At 49.4% G+C, this 18,114-nt stretch overlaps 2 protein-coding genes across 3 annotated transcripts in view; both read right to left on the bottom strand.

Moving 5' to 3' along the window:
• ABCA3 (ATP binding cassette subfamily A member 3) overlaps positions 1-1,877 on the bottom strand; it is a 58,983-nt gene extending 57,106 nt beyond the window's left edge. Inside the window, exon 1 of the mRNA XM_080387339.1 lies at positions 1,859-1,877. The gene's annotated coding sequence lies outside the window, so the exon portion shown is untranslated. The remainder of the gene's footprint in view (positions 1-1,858) is intronic.
• The window catches only part of CCNF (cyclin F), a 29,358-nt gene extending 12,150 nt beyond the window's left edge, over positions 1-17,208 (bottom strand). The window contains exon 1 of one of the 2 annotated variants that reach the window (XM_080387373.1): positions 2,240-17,208. In XM_080387373.1, coding sequence (XP_080243499.1) covers positions 2,240-2,252 — 13 coding nt within the window. In that variant the 5' untranslated portion in view covers positions 2,253-17,208. The remainder of the gene's footprint in view (positions 1-2,239) is intronic. The other variant, XM_080387372.1, reaches the window with a different exon arrangement.
• Between the last annotated feature and the right edge of the window lie 906 nt (positions 17,209-18,114).

The raw sequence follows: 18,114 nt of genomic DNA, 5'->3' as shown, positions 1-18,114 counted from the left end.
CAATCCTGGTTCATGCTGTACCTTTCAGAGCCCTGCCATGCAGCAGTGCAGACACCAACAGTGCTCATTTCCATGTCAGCCTCGTACAGCTCTCAGGAGCAGTCCATACAAGCAACAGAAGCTGATTTCCGCGCAAGAAAAAGGCTGAACATTCTCCTTCAAACATAGGGGGGGGGAATAATAATTCTGAAGTAAAAGCTTGAGTCCCACAAATTAAAAGACCATGTTAAGGTCCTTTGTCTTTATTACAGAAGATTCTTCAGTTGCATTTTTCAAATCTAGTTTAAAGTCTCATACAAAGAGATTACACTTGGAAAATTTACTGATTTTTTTTCTAAAAAGTTTAATAAAGGATAGTCTCCACTAGAAAGTCCAATACTGTGGAACATGCACATGCTAGCATTGCTTACCCTATTTTCACTAGTTCATTATTAATTTGAATATTTTTTGATGTAAATGAAAATAGTAGAGTCAAAGTATTAGTACAATGAATATATCAAACCACTCCATATTATCTATGAGGTAAACCAAGTCACAGTAACATAGTCTTACAAGATCACAGAAGGCACAAGCTGAGAGAATGCTGCAACTCTCAAGCTCTCTTTTACAGTGAAAATATAAGGTGGCTGAATAGTCAAGGTGAAGACAGAACATTATCGAGGCAAAAAATATTCTCCACTAATATTTCTTCCCCTCTGGCCTTCTACTTTAGGTGTTCAATGTCTCCTAACATGGAAAGCCTCATGATCTCATACTAACCTCCAGTCCTTCATGTACAACTTCATCAAGGGACCAGAGAAGCAACACGCTGCATTTCTCTTTGAGAAGATAAGAGCAGCAGCTCTTACCAGCTGCAGATGCAGCAAAGGGAAAGAAACTTATGGAGAGGTCAGTTTCACCCTCTCCTCTCTATAAGCACGCCAGCCCGTAGAACCAGCAAGTGTCCAAACTCCATAGCTAATGCAAAGTTTATGGACAATTTGTTCAAAGCGAAGTTGCTGCATCATACTTAATTACTTAACACAGGTTTTTCAGTTTGCAAAGGGAAGGTTATTTGGGTTTTCAAAAGCATGATCCTCAAGAGGGGGCTGCAGATACCTAAGGCATCTGTGAGCCCACTGTGCTGATGCCTGGTCTTCTGTTCATACGTGCTATTAACATCCTTAGCACTTCAGGTTTAACGAGATGGACCACCAGACTGACACAAAATAACATCCAACATCCCACCAGTAGCACAGACCCTACTTGTTACCTGTCTTTGATGAAAAAGCTATCCCCGTAAAAATAAAAAAACTGCCTTGATGCACACAAGGCAGAACACTGCTATCCTTCACATCCTCTTCCACCTCCCGTAGCAAACTGCAGTTTTATTCAGCAGTATTACCGCCATGAAAAAGACACGGACTTTGCAGTGGTGTGCCTATACGTACAGCCAAATGACTGGGGAGCGTGGGGTACTCGGGCAACTCGGGGAAGAGAAAAATCGATTACAAAAGAGGCAGTCTGAAAGCAGGGGGAAAATTTCACTTTGTTGCTTCACAAAACCCGAGCGATTTAGGCTGGAAGAGACCTCGGGAGGTCACCCAGTCCGAGCCCTGCCCCCGCAGGGGGACTGAAGGACACAGGCTCGACCCGCTCCGAACGCACCCCCGGGGCGAAGGCCGCCTTCCCTTACGCGCCCGGGGGGCTCCCGCGTAGCGATCCGCGCCCGAGCCGTTGGCAGACGTCTTCTATGTGACCCCGGCGGCCGGCGCAGGCTCAGCACCGGGCTGCGCGCTCAGCCGCGCCGCAGCGCTCGAGGCCACCCGCCAGCGGTAACCGAGGAGCCGCAGCGAGCGGGAAAGGCGCAGCCCCAGGCCGGGCCGGGCCGGGCCGCGGCACCCGGCCGAGCCCTCGCCGGGCCAGGAGACCCTGGGGGGCCGCGCCGCCCCCAGCCGCGCCGCCGCCGTTTGAATTCCGGCGCGCAGCCGCCCGCGCCCCGCCGCCACCGGCCCCGCAGCCCTCAGGCGCCGGAGGGAGGCGCAGCGGGGCCCGGCCGGGGTCCGCCACCCGCGGCAGGGGCCGTCCCGCCCTCAGAGGCCCCTCAGGAGGGGCTCGGCTCGGCGCGGGGCGGGGGGGTGGGGTGGGGTAGGGTAGGGTAGGTGAGAACACACGGCGGGGCCGCCGGCGCTCCTCAGAGCGGAGGGAGAGGGATGAAGCGGGACCGCCGGAGCCCGGCCGCGGCCAGGCCCGCACTCACCGCCCGCCTTCATCGCGGCGCGTCCCCGGGGACCGAACGGCCGGCAGCACCCACCGCGCCCCGACCGGCTGCAAGTGAGGGGCGCCGAGGGGCGGGGCCGAACAGGCCGACGGAGGGGCGGGGCTCCGCATGGACACGTCCCCGCCCGCAGCCACGCCCCGCGACGCTCAGCGAGGGTCAGGGAAGGCGCCGGCGGTGGGCCCCGCCCAGGCCCCGTCCCCCACCCTCGATTGGCCTAGGTCCTCTGAGCGACGCCTACCAGCCTCGCGCACTTTTTTTTTAAACACAGCAGAGTTCGCGATTGGCCGGAAGGGAGGCGAGAGGCGGTGCTCTCCCCGCGCCGCGGGCTGTGATTGGACACCGAGGATGCGAATTCGAATCGGGGCAGTTGGCGGTTCGAGCACCCCCCGGGCGCGGCAGCGCGGCTCATGCGCGCGGCGCACGGACGCCCCCCCCCCCGTCCCCGTGCGGGGCGTTGCTATGGCAGCAGCCGCCGGTTGTGCGGCTGGTCCCCTCAGTGCCGCCGCCATCTTCCCATCCGGCCGTCTAGCCTTGGGCTCAGCACGGGGGTGGCAGCCTGCAGCGTGCGCCCTGGCCCGGGCCCCGCGCTGTGAGGGCCGCGGTTCCCTTCCTCCTCTAGGCCCCGGGTGGCAGCGGCTTTCCCAGCCTCAGTGGTGCCTCATCTGCAGCCACCTGCTCTAGCACCGAGGCTTGCCCGGCCGAGGGAGCTACACCAGGCAACTACTGAGGGACACTTGTGTTATATTTCCACCGAATTTACTTCCACCCCAAGTATCCGAGGCCTAAGGGTGTCAGTGCTGGAGCAAGGGCAGCAGGGAGGAGGGAGCAGAGCTGCCCAGAGCATTTCTGACATGCTGAGCTGTGGTGTTGCCCCGTCACTCCACAGCACAGAGCCCTGCCCTGCATGGCCTTGCGTGAGGGTGAGGGGGAATTAGGAAGACAATTTGCAGTCAAAGTTCAAACCTGAGTCAAGTATTCAGAGGAAAGTCCTGATGATCCTCAGAAGGCAAAGTGATAAAGATGTGTGCTGAAAAGGCTGGCAGACAAACAAAGCAACATAGAGAAAATCAGTTACTGCTTTAGCTCACCTGAAGACTTTTGAGAGTCTTTTAGGACAGAGCGGCAAGAAGAGGAGCTGTTGTTTTGTGGGGCATAAAATGTGTCATGATTTCTGGTGGCTGGAAACTCCTGACATTGTGTACCTTGAATAAACATTGTCAGTCCCAGCACAGTTGGGGTTTCTTCCTGGTAACGTGTGTACAAGCTTCGTTTAAGGACAACCCTAGATTTTACAAGCACTTTTGATTGGTATAATGCAAACTTCTGGATGCTTCTCTGCACATACACCCTTGCAAAGGGTTGGGTTGGCTTTGAAATCTCACCCGTGATCTCATTTTATGGTTGGGGAAGCTGAACTTGGGTGGCTAGATGGCTTCTCCGAGCTCACGCCACGCTAGCTGTGCTGGGACTGGCAGGCCCTTGTGCTGACCCACGTCCAGTGCAGTGGCCGTGGGGGATGAGCTGCTGTGGACAGACTTTCTCCCATGTGGGTCCACCTCTCCCCTCCATCCGTAAAACCGCATAATGTTCCTGGGGAGCACAGCAGCTGCTGACGTGGAAAAATGGTACCAGGAGCACAGGGAATATTTAGCTTCTTTTAATTGAGCAGCATTTTGAGTTAAAAAGTTAATGATGCTGTTGTCTTTTTTTCCTTATTTCTTCTCCCCCTCACAGCTGTTTCTGTCAACTAAAAATAAGTTGAACCAGCAAACAAAATGTGAATAATCAGCTCCCCGCAGAAAGCCAAAATACCAGTTCTTGAGTCTTGAGATGCTCTTTGAGTCATAGGTGATCTGTAGTGCAGGGTCCCCTCAGGTAGATCCCGTTCTTTCTAGACAGTGCAGCTGCAGAGGAAGGCAGGGCATGGGGAAGGTTATATTTGAGGGCCAGATTGTAACCAAAACCTGTGTGGGCACAGGGAGGCAGGAGCTGAGATTTTCAGAAGCAGTTAAGTTTGGCCTGTTTTGTCCTTTCCGGAGTCAGATGGCAGAACATTCAGATGGCTTTATCACTGACAGACCAGATCAGAGGTGTGTGATGGAATTCATGTTACCTAAACATGGCCATCTGACAAGATCTTCAAAAGCCTGTGGTGTCTGCAGCACTGCCCAGAGCTGACAGATGGGACAGGAGCGGGACCGGCACCCTCTCCAACAGGCTGGACGCCAGGGTGGATATCCTGCCCTAAACACTTCTGCACCCTCCTTGAAAAGACATTACACAGTTAAGAGTTGGTCTTTACAGCGGAAAAAGGCTCACTAGTGTTCATTTTAATCACTGTTGCCATCTCCTGAGCTGGATTTCCCTTATTATCATGCCTCTTTCTCTGCTGAACAGCAGGCAGAGGGTTGTGTTTCTCCTAAATTGGAATGCCTCTTTGCTCCCTTCACATCTGTTGGCTGTGAAAGTGAGGGTAAATACAACTAAGGCCTTTTGTTTGTCTTGATTGCTGTGACTTAAACAAAACTCAACAAATGTGTAATGCTTATTCGCCATACTGCCAAATGTGTGATTCTTCTGGAGGCAAGCTGCTACACTAGCTCAAGTTTCAGTCAAGGTGTTGGTCCCTCTCATGAAGAGATTCAAGGGCCTGAGACCATGGCATCTAAGCAATACATCCACAGTCAACGGCAACACTCCCCTGGAAAACCTGAAAATTTCTGAAAATACCTTTTAATCAGGTAAATGTCAGTGTGCACTTTTTTTGTGTCCATTTGTGAGAGAAAGAGGACTTGTTGCCACCCAGATTGTTGTTCACTCACTGTCTCGGCAGCTTCAGCCTTTTAAGCCTTTTCAGCTGGGCATTTGTGAAAGTCTTCTTAGTGCTAGTCGATTTTTCCACCCTGATTTGTACATGGATCGTGATCAGATTCAAATGTGTAGATTTTAAGGGAAGAGCAAGAATTTTAGTCAAACAGGACTTAACAGAAAGTGGTATAAACAGATATGAATGTAGCATCCTGTCTAATGCCTTCAGCTAGTGAACGGGCTAACAAACAGCTTGATTTAAACATTCAGAATGTGTTCAGTCTGGTGAACAAGTTGCAGACAAGCACCTAAACATTAAAGGTTCCATTACATGCTGTTGCAAAAATAATTTCATTTAGGTATACAGCAAAATTACATGTCTGCATTGCACTGTGGAGCTGTGTGGTTTGCAGAGGTTCTTTCCCTCCAGACTAACACTGTCCAAGATAGTTCCAGATCTGAAAACAAAATGACTGTGATATTATAGTGCTACATGGAAGTTAATTAGCCAGGCTGAAACCCAAGAGTAATTAGCTCAGCTGCAGGAACATCCCAGCTATGCTGTCCTCAGGATCTAGTTTTTCTGCAGGGTCTGATGTGATGCCATTTTGAATATGAGGATGCCTGAGGCTGGGAAAAAAGCATGCAACAGGGAGTAATTTTGCTACAATTTTTACATAGTCCATGATTATTCAATCAATAAACATGATAGTTTTATATTACAACATCTGAAGAATACATTGGCAGTTGCAAAATGGAACCTTTTCCACAGTTCAAAGGGCAAACAAAAGCCATATAGGCCATTTACTGGATGAAAGGCTGAAATGCTCTATGAATTTTCCTGACAAATCATTCTCAGCTGTCATAAGGCTAAAGTACTGAGAGGGTAGAAGAGCCAATTTTCTCTTGAAAGAGCCAATTCTCAGTTGAAATAGTGGCACCACTCTTTATAACTTTTTCTGTCCTGCTTTTAAAAGGGTGGTGTAGCCCAGCACTTTATTACAGTCTTAGCACAATATAATAACTGCTTGCTGGAGAAAGAAGTTGCTGTCCAAGGGAAAAAAAGAGCTTCTCCAAATCTGCAAATCTAGCTGCAAAATAGGTGGAAGTGTTTGCCTGAGGTCGTTAGATGATAAGGTAACTATGGCTAAACTTTTATGTCAGGACGTGTCAGCATAAACTCTGGTGGCCACATCCCTATGCTGTAGATATTTCCACACAACGTTACTGAGCATAATTTGTAATCCCTGTGTTTTAAGTTCGTACTAACATTTATTAACAATGCTGTTTGGAGTCAGAGCTGCAAATCAGCAGTGACGGGCAAGGGCTGTCGCTACAGATGTCAGGACATCTGTAACATCTTCGTCCTTTCCCCAAACTGCATTTGTCTTTCCTAAGGAACACGCCTGGGAAACATGCCGAGCGATGAACTTTCCCTGCAGATCAGGGCATGAAACTACCACGAGGTGGCATCAAGCCCATACACTGGGGCATCAACTCTCCGTGGTTCCAGTTCTGAGAACATAGCGCAAAAGTCCTAACCGCAAAAGGGGTGCACTGATATTTTAGAAGTGGAAGCTTTACATCTACAGATCTTTTTCAAGCTTAGTACTGCTCTGTGTAATTTCACTGCCTTCGATGAGTACACGGTCATAAACGAACACGAATCAAGCTATCTGCATGAAGCAGGCTAATGCAGTGCTTTCCGAAATCCAGGTCTGTCCCCACCAAGGCAGAGGAAGAGTGAACATGGCTTTCAGCAACAAATAACTTGGCAAAAGAGGCCTGCAGTGTTTCATTTTCTTGGAGAGGGGGCTGTGGTTTCTGCTGGTGCTATCTGCCTCTGAAGTCTCAGTGCACAAAGTGAAACAAGCGTCTAACTTACCAACTTAGCTAACAGATGTGTGCCCGGCCCGTGTGTTGGCTCGTGTGAGGTCCTCATTCTGCGAGGACAGGTTGTGTGTAAAGCCTCTGGCACCGTGGAGGAAGCGGTGGGTGACCTAGGTGGGCTCCTGCAAGTACTGCAGAAACCAGGGGCCATGCTCTGCACAGGCAATGACGAGCAGTGTTGGGGGGCTCAGGGTGGGAAAGGCACAGTGATGCTGCAGGATAGCCATGGAAAAGGGAGCATGAGGAGTGATGCTCATGTCTCATGGGACCTGGCAGCTTTGTGTCCCATGGTGGCGAAGTGCAGTGGCTCAGCTGAGGCCCAGTAACAACCCACCTCCCGTGATGGACAGACCCAGCGCAGGCAGCCCCAGGAAAGGCTGCAGGAGCAGTGACTGATCTCTGGAGGTTCTGGGGACAGGCTCACTGTCAGCCTGTGCCTTTCCCATCCTCTGGGTGCTTGCAGGGCTTTGCTTTGGGGGCTATCAGTGGGGCACCTTGTACTCCCACTCCATTCAAGTGGAAACTTATCAACAGCCCTGCAGAAAACAAGGTACTTGGCCAACCTCTTCCAAACAATAGCTGACTCCCTTTAAACTCTTGCATTTTAAACACTTGAAGAGTATCACTTCTTACAAAACCACACTTGTGTGGGAGGGAGGTACCTGGCGTGGAGCCAGTGAGCCATAATTTGGAGAAACAATTGCGCAACGTGGGCAGACAGAGCACTGCTTTATCTGCCAGACAAGCACTGGCTGTTGTAGCACAAAGCCAAAAGTTCTTGCCATGACCGGACTTTCTCCTCCGGAGGCTCTTGCTGATATAAGACAATCTATTTATGTAGCTTTATTTTTAAAACCCCATGTTTTCAAGATACTTTACACAGATCCTCAGCACCCTAAAGGCTGAGGTGCCAGGAGGGGGCTGTTGCACTGGGCCTGTGATAACTGAAGATTTCGGCATTATTGGATAAGGTGAGCAGCAGGCTGGCTCCTGTCTGTGCGAACACTTCTTTCCCTAAAAGTTACTAAATGCCACCAAAGAAGTCTGGGCCTCACAACTCCAAGGGCAAGTCTTCAGAGCTGAAAGCTCCTGGATACCTCTATAGCTTCTTTTACACTTTATCCTCCTCTCCAAACAAAGTGATTGCTTTTTGGGTCTCCCTTATCATGCAGGGCTGAAAACACAGATTCCTTTCTGTGCATGCATCCATCCCTGGAGGATTTCGCTCTCCCTCCCTTCCCTGGGAGGCCCTCATTGCTGTGGCTCTACCACAGGAGTTAGAGGTACCCCATCTTCCAATTCCACCCTCATCCTCCAAAGGACTCCAAAGGACTTGGGAAAGCTGCCGCCTTTCCCTAGTGTGCACTGGGGAAGCAGAAGCCCAGTTCCCACTGGGATGGCACAGGAACATGAGATGAGGAGGGATGCCCAGATTGCTGATCTTAGCTCCCCCGGATATGCAGGTTTGCTTTGGGAGAGACCCCAGAGCTTCTTCACTGTGTGTCCTGTGGCAGTATGGGCAAAAAGTCTTCAGTACTCTACTATGTGTTCTATAATTACAGGTAGGAAAAGAAAAAGAAGAAAGAAAAACACATGTACCTAACCCATTGCCAGCCCAGTGCTTGCAGGGCTTTGCTTTGGGGGCTATCAGTGGGGCAGCTCTGGGTCCCTGGGAACCCTGGCCCACCTTCTATGTGAAGTTTTGGAATAAAATCATGAATAGCCTCATTATAGCTGAAGCACAATTTGCCATGACTAGCTACGCATATTTATATCTATCATGTACTTTGCTGTTCCACACAAGTGAATGAAGAAACCACACGAGCTCCAGCTGGGCTCCAGATTGCTGTATATACAGCTCGTCATCTCAGCTATATGTGCTGCCGATCTACATATAGCCAAGCACTAATTCATCGCAGAAGGTGGTGATCACCCTGAGTTTCAGATCATGTGAAGGAATACTGCCCTAGTTCTGTGTGGTTCCTTGCTGATTACACAGTCTGAGCCACTTAATACTGGGTGTAGGATTGTTTTTATTTCCTGCAAAGAACAGAGTGTTTGGCAAAAGAGGAGAGTGAGAATGACAACTGTGTACACATTTCACATGTTTCTAGTATTATTTCTCCTCCAGAGAAGAACAGAGCTGTTATTAATAATCACCTTGCCAAGTTTCTGGATTGATATTTTGAAATGAGCTGGGTGTATAATTTAGGAACCACAGGCAAGGGAGAAAATGTGCTTTCAATTGAATTTGAAATGGGTGGAGAGTGGATGATGCAGAGAGATAAATGACGGCGATTTTGGAGGGCTAGAGCTGTAGCGAAGAAAGCCGTAAAACAGACATTTTCCAGACTTGGTGAAGCCAGAGGCATTGCAAGGCTTGAGGAGTGAAAGGAGGTACAAGAAGGGGAGACACAGGCAGAGTCCCTGCGGGTGACGTCCTTAGTCTGGAACTGAAAAGGCATTCGGCTGGGGTAAGGCATCATAAGACTGTGTGTGTCTCTTTGCACAAGCTGGACAAAGGGTGCCGGAGCTCAGGAGGTCTCAGGTGGCCACAGGGAAGGAGGCTGCAATAGCAGGGCAAGGAGAGGAGCAGTCCCTAGCAAGGCAGAGGCTGGAGCAGAGCTTAGACACTGGCGCAGGCATGCACATTGTCCGACATTTGGAGTACTGACCTGTCCCCGGGCAGTGTTATCCCTTACCCTACCAGTTACATAGGGGAGATATAGAAGCTTGGCAAATGTGTTGTCACTTAGGTAGCATCAGAGCTCTCAAGGCGTAAAGCCCTTGAGAAACATGCATTTGGCACGTGAAGGATACCGGGCGAACTGTAAGATAGAAGTACTCGGCAACTTCGTCGGTGTTCCCTCTCCTGTCATCTGTGACCTCCTACAGAAACTAAGCTGCTATTTGAAAACAGGGGAAAAGAATGAACTGTTTAGCCATTACGACTGCAGACTCTCCAGACTGTGACTCAGTGCCATGATGTCTGTGTGAGCCTTCCTCCAGTCAACCTGAAACAAGGACTCTGAAAGAGAAATTGTGTGGGATTACTGGATGCTCTCTATAACTCCAGCAAAATTAAATTTTCTTCCGTAGCAAACAAAATCCTTGTAAAACCTTGCCCATGGCTAACATCACAACGGAGGTTTCTCTTCTTGCCTGCATTCCAGTGTAGGCCCGCTCAGTCAACAAGGCTGGCGTTTGTCTTGCTACAGCAACCCCATCTCTTCCAGCCTTAAGATCTGATAGTGCAAATATTCTAGGTGTGCTTCCTGGCACTGCCCGCTGGCTATCAACAGGCATTGCTCGTCAGAGGACAGGCAACAGAAACACCCTTTCCGGGTATACACTACAAGCACTGGCCAGCTGTGGCCACAGAAAAGCTTCCTTCTCATAGAGCAACCATTTAACAAACACCACAGCCAACACATGTAGGAATGTGGCATTCAGAGCTCAGCAGCCCCCCAGACCTGGGCACTCCATGATACTTCAGTGGCCCCTGCGACCCCCAAGCCGGGGCTGACCCATGCCTGTAATGCACAGCCACCCTGGAGCTGCCCCAGGGTGCCTCCCCAGCTGACCAGCATCCATGGCTTTGCACAACACACGGATCATTTCCCAGCATGTGGTTCTCCAAACCCAGCCCCCTGCAGGGTCAAGGAGGCTGCTGGCAGGGCCCTCAGCACAGCCGCTTCCCTTCCTTTTGGCTTGGCTGCCTGTGTCTGAGGCCAGCTCTGGTACGGATATACATATCCCAGGCCTGCACCGGAGCGTGGTGCAGTGAGAAGCCTTGTGGGGTTCTCCAGAGCTGCCTTTAAGCTCAGGCTCCTGCCTTTGGGGCCATTGCACGAGCCATGTCACAACTATGGCCATGCCTGAACATCTCCCGCTGTGGTTCAGACCCTCACCTGCTGACTTGACTTCTTGGCTTGACCTCAGACCAAGTCCTACTACATTAAGAGGTGCTGTGCCCTTCCTTCCCAAATAGACAATGTTTCCTCTGCAGTAGCGTATGTCAAAATATAGTTTGGACAGTGATTAGAAGGCTGGAACACAATCTTCTGTGACTTGACTTGGATTAAACACAGCCCAGCCAGTTTGAGCCTTGTAAACACGGCAGCTTCCAATGAGCTAACAGTGGTGCATCTGCACCTCATGTGAAATATAAGCCTCAAAGCCCTGCAAACACAAGGCATAAAAACATCAGTCACTTTTCAGGCTCAGCTTCAGCAAAGAACAAATTTATGCACAGCCGCGGTGGAAATACATTTTGCTGAGTTTTGTGGTGCCAGGATTTCATGGTGTCTCTCATTACATTTCAGAGGCAATTTTAAGACGTAGATCTTTAGAGACCTGGATTTTTAATACAAAAAAGAAGTGAAATGTGTAATGCTGAAGAATATCTTTTGAGCTCTCCTCAGACAGGAGGAAACTGCTTTCCCTCGTGTCATTTGTCTCCTGCAAATAGATAATGATATGCATTAAATACCAGTCTGGATCCCCAAATGTATTTTGCCAAGTAACTGCCATTGATTTTCTTTATGGATCCATGACTTGTTTCTCCATACTGTGCTTGCATTGCCCCTCTTCACAACAAACTTTGCAGAAGTGTAGGAAAGAGTCTGACTGCTGCATCTAATTGCAAGAAGAATGAATCATTAACACATTTTAAAACAGTTTAACTAGAACAGAAAACAGAATCAGTCTGTAAGGCCACCATCTTAATAATTAGGAGGGCAAGGGTAAGAATTAGGCTGGCAAAAATCTCCCATATGAATTGTTATGCAATGGAAAGTTAGCAATTGTGAAGCAAAATCAAATTGGGCAATTCATGACAAAATTATTTTTGATTGCTTGTTGGTTATATTTTTTCAATTTGGGACAAATAATTTGGTTTGTTCTTTTTTTATATAATAATTTGCAGGCATACCTGGAGATGGAGCGATGGGTGGGATTGCAGCTTCCCTTGGAGTCCATGAGGCAGGAGGCAGTCTGTGTCACTGTAGGACACAGTCACTTTCTTCACTTTTAGTTATTAGCAACATAAAAAGTGACTCCATTTCTCTTGCCATCCCAATTGCCTTTGTTTCAGTCTGCTTCCCAGAAATTGCCTCTCTGAGTAAGTACGAGCAAAATGTCTGCCTCCTGCAGCGAGAGGCATCAGCTGCAGGCTCAGCCAGCTCCATACCAGTGCAGCCGTGTCTGAAATCTAGTTTAGAAAAAAATAATTTGTTCTTTGTTCACATGATATTGCTTATTCTTCTGCAGTGGATCAGCATGGGGGCTTCCCACATGGTATATCCAAAACACAAGCAATTATGCCTACTGGGGCAGGCTAATAAATATTTCTCCAGCATTTGGTGAGGATGGTGAACTCCATGAGGTCAGGAGATGGGTGCACAGTGATGATTTGTCTCTGCCACCATCCTCTTCTGGCTTCTGCACCTCGCCAGTGTCAAGAGGTATAACAGTAGCCCTATATTCTTATGCCCTTTAGGTTTTTCAGCATTTAGACAGATGACCTGCGTGCTCTAATGACACCCTTTACATTCCATCTGTTTGGCACCTGCATGCTCACAGAGGAGGCTCTGGGTTTGTCCTGTCTGAATCAATACAGCAGAGCAAACCGTGACCAGAACCAGCATGCGGAAGGTCCTACCCGGCACAGTCATCAGCCTCTCTGTCTGAAACATGAGCAATCCTCATGCAGATGCTGGGTACGTTAGTGACTTGTATACTTTGTGTGAGCTCCAGCTTCCAGTGACGCTCCCTGGAGAGCCGGGCTTCTTCACTCCCCAGCATGGGGGGATGTGAAGCACTGGCAGAGCTCTGAGGGGGAAAGACTTCTCAGCAATTCCTTCCACAATTGTGGTCTTGAGGAGCAGATGAACTGTCAAATGCAAAGGAAAACAGAGCTAGTGGGTCTAGTTGATGCTGTTCAGTCACCCAAGCCAGCTTTGGGTTTTCCGGCCCGTTCTCAGTCACAGGAGTAGCTCATGTTTCTGCTAGTACAGTACCCAAGCAGCTCAGCTGTGCCTGTTGGTGTGCAGCTGATGGCTGACATCACCCACAAACCTGACAAAGTATGAAGAGGGTATCAAAGAAGCTTGAGTTAAATGGAAGGAGCAGTTACATCTTCGCAATTTCTGCAAGAACTGAAGAGTGGAGGACACCACAGCAGGCACAGACAACCATATGGAGGTCTGAATGGAAGCCTTGAAGCTCCCTGGTCACTTGAAAATTAACCTTGCACAAGTGTGTTTTCACTGCACAGCCACCCAAAGCTGGCACTGGGGAAGAGGCAGAGCTCTGCAGTGGCAATCAGGGCCAGGGAGAAGACAGGCACTGACTGCAGGGACTGCATGGGCTTGAGCATCACAGGAGATTTCTTTTGAATAAAGTACTTCCACTACAAGTAGATGTGGATTTCTAAGCACGGAAACTCATCCTTCTTTTTTGTACGGGGCTCAGGAAACCAGGTTTTATGTGTGTTTTCTGTAAATATGCCCCATCACACTGAAGAACATACCTGACTGATCCTCACTTTCTCCCCTAGCCGAGCCAGCTATGCCAAGTGCCATCTACAAAGATGCCTCACAGGCTGGGCAAAACACCAGCTTTCACCTCCCAAATCCCCACTAAGCAGGAAAGTAAAACATTCACCTTGTTCTGTCATGACCATGATGAAGATGAAGAACTAATACTCATGTAGCCTAACTTCAGACCTTAGTTAAATTACCTAACATAGGTTTTGGCAGCCCCTGGTCCTGGTGGAGCTGCAGCGAAGGGCAGGTGTCCCTGGTGCATGAATCAGATGCCGTGTGAGTGGCATCACCCTGCAGAGCTCTCCAAGAGGGACCCCAGTTGTTGGGCTCCAAATGCAAAAAGCAGGGGGAATTCAGGCACAAGTGACATCCCTGATGTTGGACATACAGCCTGCAGCATACCAGCCACAGGCTAGCACCTCAGCTGCTGAACTAGCTTTCCTCTCGCTCCTGTGTAAGTTAAATTAAAAGACTCTTCTTGCAGAATTACACCCATGTTTAATGACTGTTGTTGCCATCAGCATATCGCTAAGCGGTCCTAGCTACAGGTGAGGGCCCTGCTGTTTCAGGCTCTGCACAAACACTGAAGGCTGGCTGCTGCCAGAAGTGTGGCGTGCTCACTTGGCAGTGCCTGGCAATGTGATAAAACTTAAGTCAGAATCAGAAAAATCGTGCCCTATGCAGGAAGGCCAGGTGGCCATGTACACCAGATTTGGAGATCACGTTTTCCAATTCCTGCTGTAAATCAAGGTGTTTTTTAACAATCAGTGAAATAAAACATTTGCAAGGGAGCCCTGGCTTCAGAAAAGGAAGTCACTGATATGCTTGCACTTACATTTCTGACTTTATGAACTATAAAATTAGAAGTGATTTCTGTAAGTGGTCTGAGGGTGTAACGGAAGAAGCTTGGACAAGCCGAGCCAAAGAGGCAAGCATGGGAATGCATTCAAAAAGCCACCTTAGGCTCAGCCTGCGTAATGTTACTGACAGCTGGCCAGGAATACACCAAGCACGCTGCAAGGTCCAGGCCCTGTCCAAGGAATCTGCAACCCAACACCGACAAACTCGAAGCCAGGACATCACTGGGGAGGAAGGGAAGTGTGTCTGCAACAGGAAGGAAGAGAAAAGCAATAAACACAGTTGTGGAAGTAAAAAGGTTGATGGAGGACTTTGGGAGACTGGTGAACAAGGGACAGAATGGAGAAGGGGCAGCTTGAAGGGCTAAAGCAAAAGAAAATTGGAGACAGGAATGGGCAGCGAGAAGGAGAGAGAAAATAAGTTTGAACTAAATTTTTAATATTACTCGTTATGGATAAAAAAATGGGTTTAAATAACTGCTTGCTGTAAAAGTCCTGTTGTTGTCCTGCTGCTATGTCACTGCATGCTCATCAGAGCACGTGTTCGCTGTACCGAGTCCTACCACCTCATCACCCCACTCTGTGTTTGTGGCACACAGCAGCCCCCCTCAAGAGAGCAGGTAAAGGCAGAGAGCTCTGCACTGCTTCCAGCCAGCAGCACCAGAGCAGCACCTCCCTGCAATCCTGAGCACTTCAAGGGATGACCCAACCTTCTTCGCAGACCCTGGACCCAGATGACACCAGCAGGGTGAAGAGTCAGGCCAAAACCTCTGAATGCGCCTTCCATGGCATTGCTACCAGCAACTCCATGGTTAAACTGTATTATCCTCTTCTGATAGCTGTCTTCAATAATTATACAATTTCATTTTCTTTGTGGTGATGCTTTAACTCAGTGAGCTGGAAACATTCCCAGAGAGGAAAGAAAACTCTACTCTGAAGACATTTATCTTAATTGTTTTATGAGGGACCCATAGAAAATGACACTAAGTTATCTCTAAAGAGGCAACATTAAAGCATCTGCTCCCCAAAAGGCACCTCATGCTGAACCTCTGACAGGTCCACTTTGCCTCTAATGTGCTTCTTCATCCTGCAGCTGAATGACATTTATTTTTTGCCCTTCATCTAAGAAGACTGTTAGTCAGCTTGCCCTGGACTTCCCAAAACTGAGATAAGAGCAAAATTGCCAGAAATCCAAGTGATCTCAGAACAGGGTACTAAAAAGCCTGACTCTTCTGTGACTTGTAGCAATGTAACCCTGGGGAGCTGCTGTCCGGACCATCGGCGACGAGGAGTAGCTGCTAGAAGAGACCCTAAAGCCGGCCAGATGTGCAGAGATGCATCACCTCTCTCAGGGAGGCATTGCACCTTGCCAGGAGAGTCAGCCCGATGCTTTAAATCAAAGTTCAGCTGCTCAGTTCTTGAGTTGTGCCTGAGGTCTCCAAGGGATAAAGCTTTCCTGATGGGGTTTCAAGACACCAATTTGAAGCCATTTCCAAGAAGGAAATTGAAGTGGAAAAAAAGAGCCAGTGGAAGAAGAAAAAGTTATCGTTAAGACAGAAAGGCTTCAGCTGTTCTGGAGTGAGCACTCCACTTACAGGACCACCATAAGGCTGCAGCTGTAGCCTCCTACCCTGTAACTGCAAATGAAATATGACTTTTCGGGGCAATCTTAGACGCATGCTAGGTGGAGAAACCAGAGAATAAATTCCTGGGAAGTGGGGTTTGCCGGTGGATGGGTCAGGTGAAGCAGCTGTGGGCTCCCTCAGTGCTCTGGGCTGTGCTGGGGAGCCACAGGCAGCTCCATCCCAGGCTGCGAGAGGACCAGACAATCAGCAACGCCGCAGGAGCTTTCCCCGGTGCACGGCACAGTACCCAGCTTTGCTCCTGTGCAGTCAGACCTCACATGAAGTGCTTCAAAGTCTTGTTTTGATACACACAGGGAGCAGTAACTTTATTAACCAGATTTACTTCACTGAACAGTTTCTCCATAATCACAACTGGTACAAACAGCGTTCAAAAGAGCGTGTTAAAGTCATTAGCTGGAGATTGGGTGAGGAAGTTATCCATTCCCTCATGATTAACCACCAATTTCCTACCCATCAAGGCCCAGCACTGCACTCTATTAGACTTTATGAAACATGCAGGGGGTATGTATGCAGAGAACACAGTAATTCTTTTAATTATGGTTCTTTTGATTAGTAATTTTTATTCACTGTCAAGGTTGCCTGCTCCTTTATTTGTGGAGAACAGTTTTCATCCCCTTTTTTTCAGGAACATGTTTTGCATGAGTGACAGCTCCTCAGATCCCTGCCACTGTTCCCTAGAGAAGAGCACACGGTGTCTGGAGGTGTGTGTTTGCATGACGAGAGCTGTCATATTTTTGGCCCTTTCGAAGTTCCCTGTAATACTCTGCATCTTCATAGTCACAGCACAGCTTAATTTCCAGAAGCCAGCGGGCAGACTTTTTCTCCTGCCTCATCTGTTCTCAGACAGGCTCATTAATGTTGCTGCTGTCTTGCACTTCAGTGCTTTTGTTTATCAGATCATACCAGTCCCAGAGGTGCAGTGGGCTGACCCTGGCCCACCAAAGCGGCTCCATCACTCTCCTCCTCGGCAGGACAGGGGAGACAGAATACAATGAAAGGCTGGTGGGTTGAGATAAGGACAGAGAGAGACCACTCACCAACTATGGTCACGGGCAAAACAGACTCCACTTGGGGAAAATTAATTTATTACCAATCATATCAGAGTAGGATAATTAGAAATAAAAGCTAAATCTTAAAACCCCTTCCTCCCAGTCTTCCCATCTTCTCAGGCTTAACTTCATACTCCGTGTCCCTCCCCCCCCCCCAGCGCTTAGTCCCACACACGCTGCCCCTGCCCTGGGGGTCTCCCCACAGGCACAGCCAGCCCGGGGGGGGGGGGGTCCCCCCACGGGCACAGCCCCCAGACTCCCCCGTGGCTCCCTGGGCTGGGGCACAGCCTGCCCCGCCAGGGGTTTCCCCACGGGCTGCTGGGGACCCCCTGGCCCCCTCCCACTGCCCCCCTGCCCACAGGGTGGCTGCTCTCACTCCCCTCTCCAGCAACTGTACCCCCTTCTTGAACCCACTACCCCCCGGCACTGCCACTGTCACTGCAGGGCTCGGCCATGGCCAATGCTGGGTCTGGCTGGCGTGGGCTGTCGGGCATGGGGGGAAGCTTCTGGCAGCTTCTCACAGGACCCCCCCGTAGCTCTCCCACTACCAAAACCTTGTCATGCAAACCCACTACAAGAGGGTGCCTGTTTCAACTGCTGAAGAAAACTATTATACTTCCAGAACTCACATCTGATGGGAAGGTTCATTTGATGCCACTGAATCTGGACAGAGGTAGGGACAGTGCTGTGTAGCGTGTTGGAAGAGAACTAGAGGGACAAAAAATTATGTTACTGGAGCAACAGACCAGGGCATTGCTGGGGTGGACACTGCAGGCGGCTGGGGAGAAAGCAAGTGTGACTGCGAAGGCAGAAGGCGTCTATGACACACTCCATTTACAAAACATGTATAAAATATGAAAAAAGGATGGGAACCCCTGCCTTGGCCAAATACACTATCGGCATAACCTGCGTAGGCAGAGTGTTCCCGCATTGACTGAAACCAAGCCAGGCCAATGGGATTAACAGCCTCCTGTTGGGAATGTAGCAAGGGAACTCTCCATGACTGCAAGCAGGCTGACCTCCACTGCTTTCAGTTTCATCAGCGGAAAGGACGGC

This window comes from Falco punctatus (genome assembly GCF_963210335.1).
Source record: "Falco punctatus genome assembly, chromosome: 4".
Taxonomy (NCBI): Eukaryota; Metazoa; Chordata; class Aves; order Falconiformes; family Falconidae; genus Falco; species Falco punctatus.
Note: the sequence above shows the minus strand (reverse complement) of the source record. Positions and strands in the feature narration are given on the sequence as shown.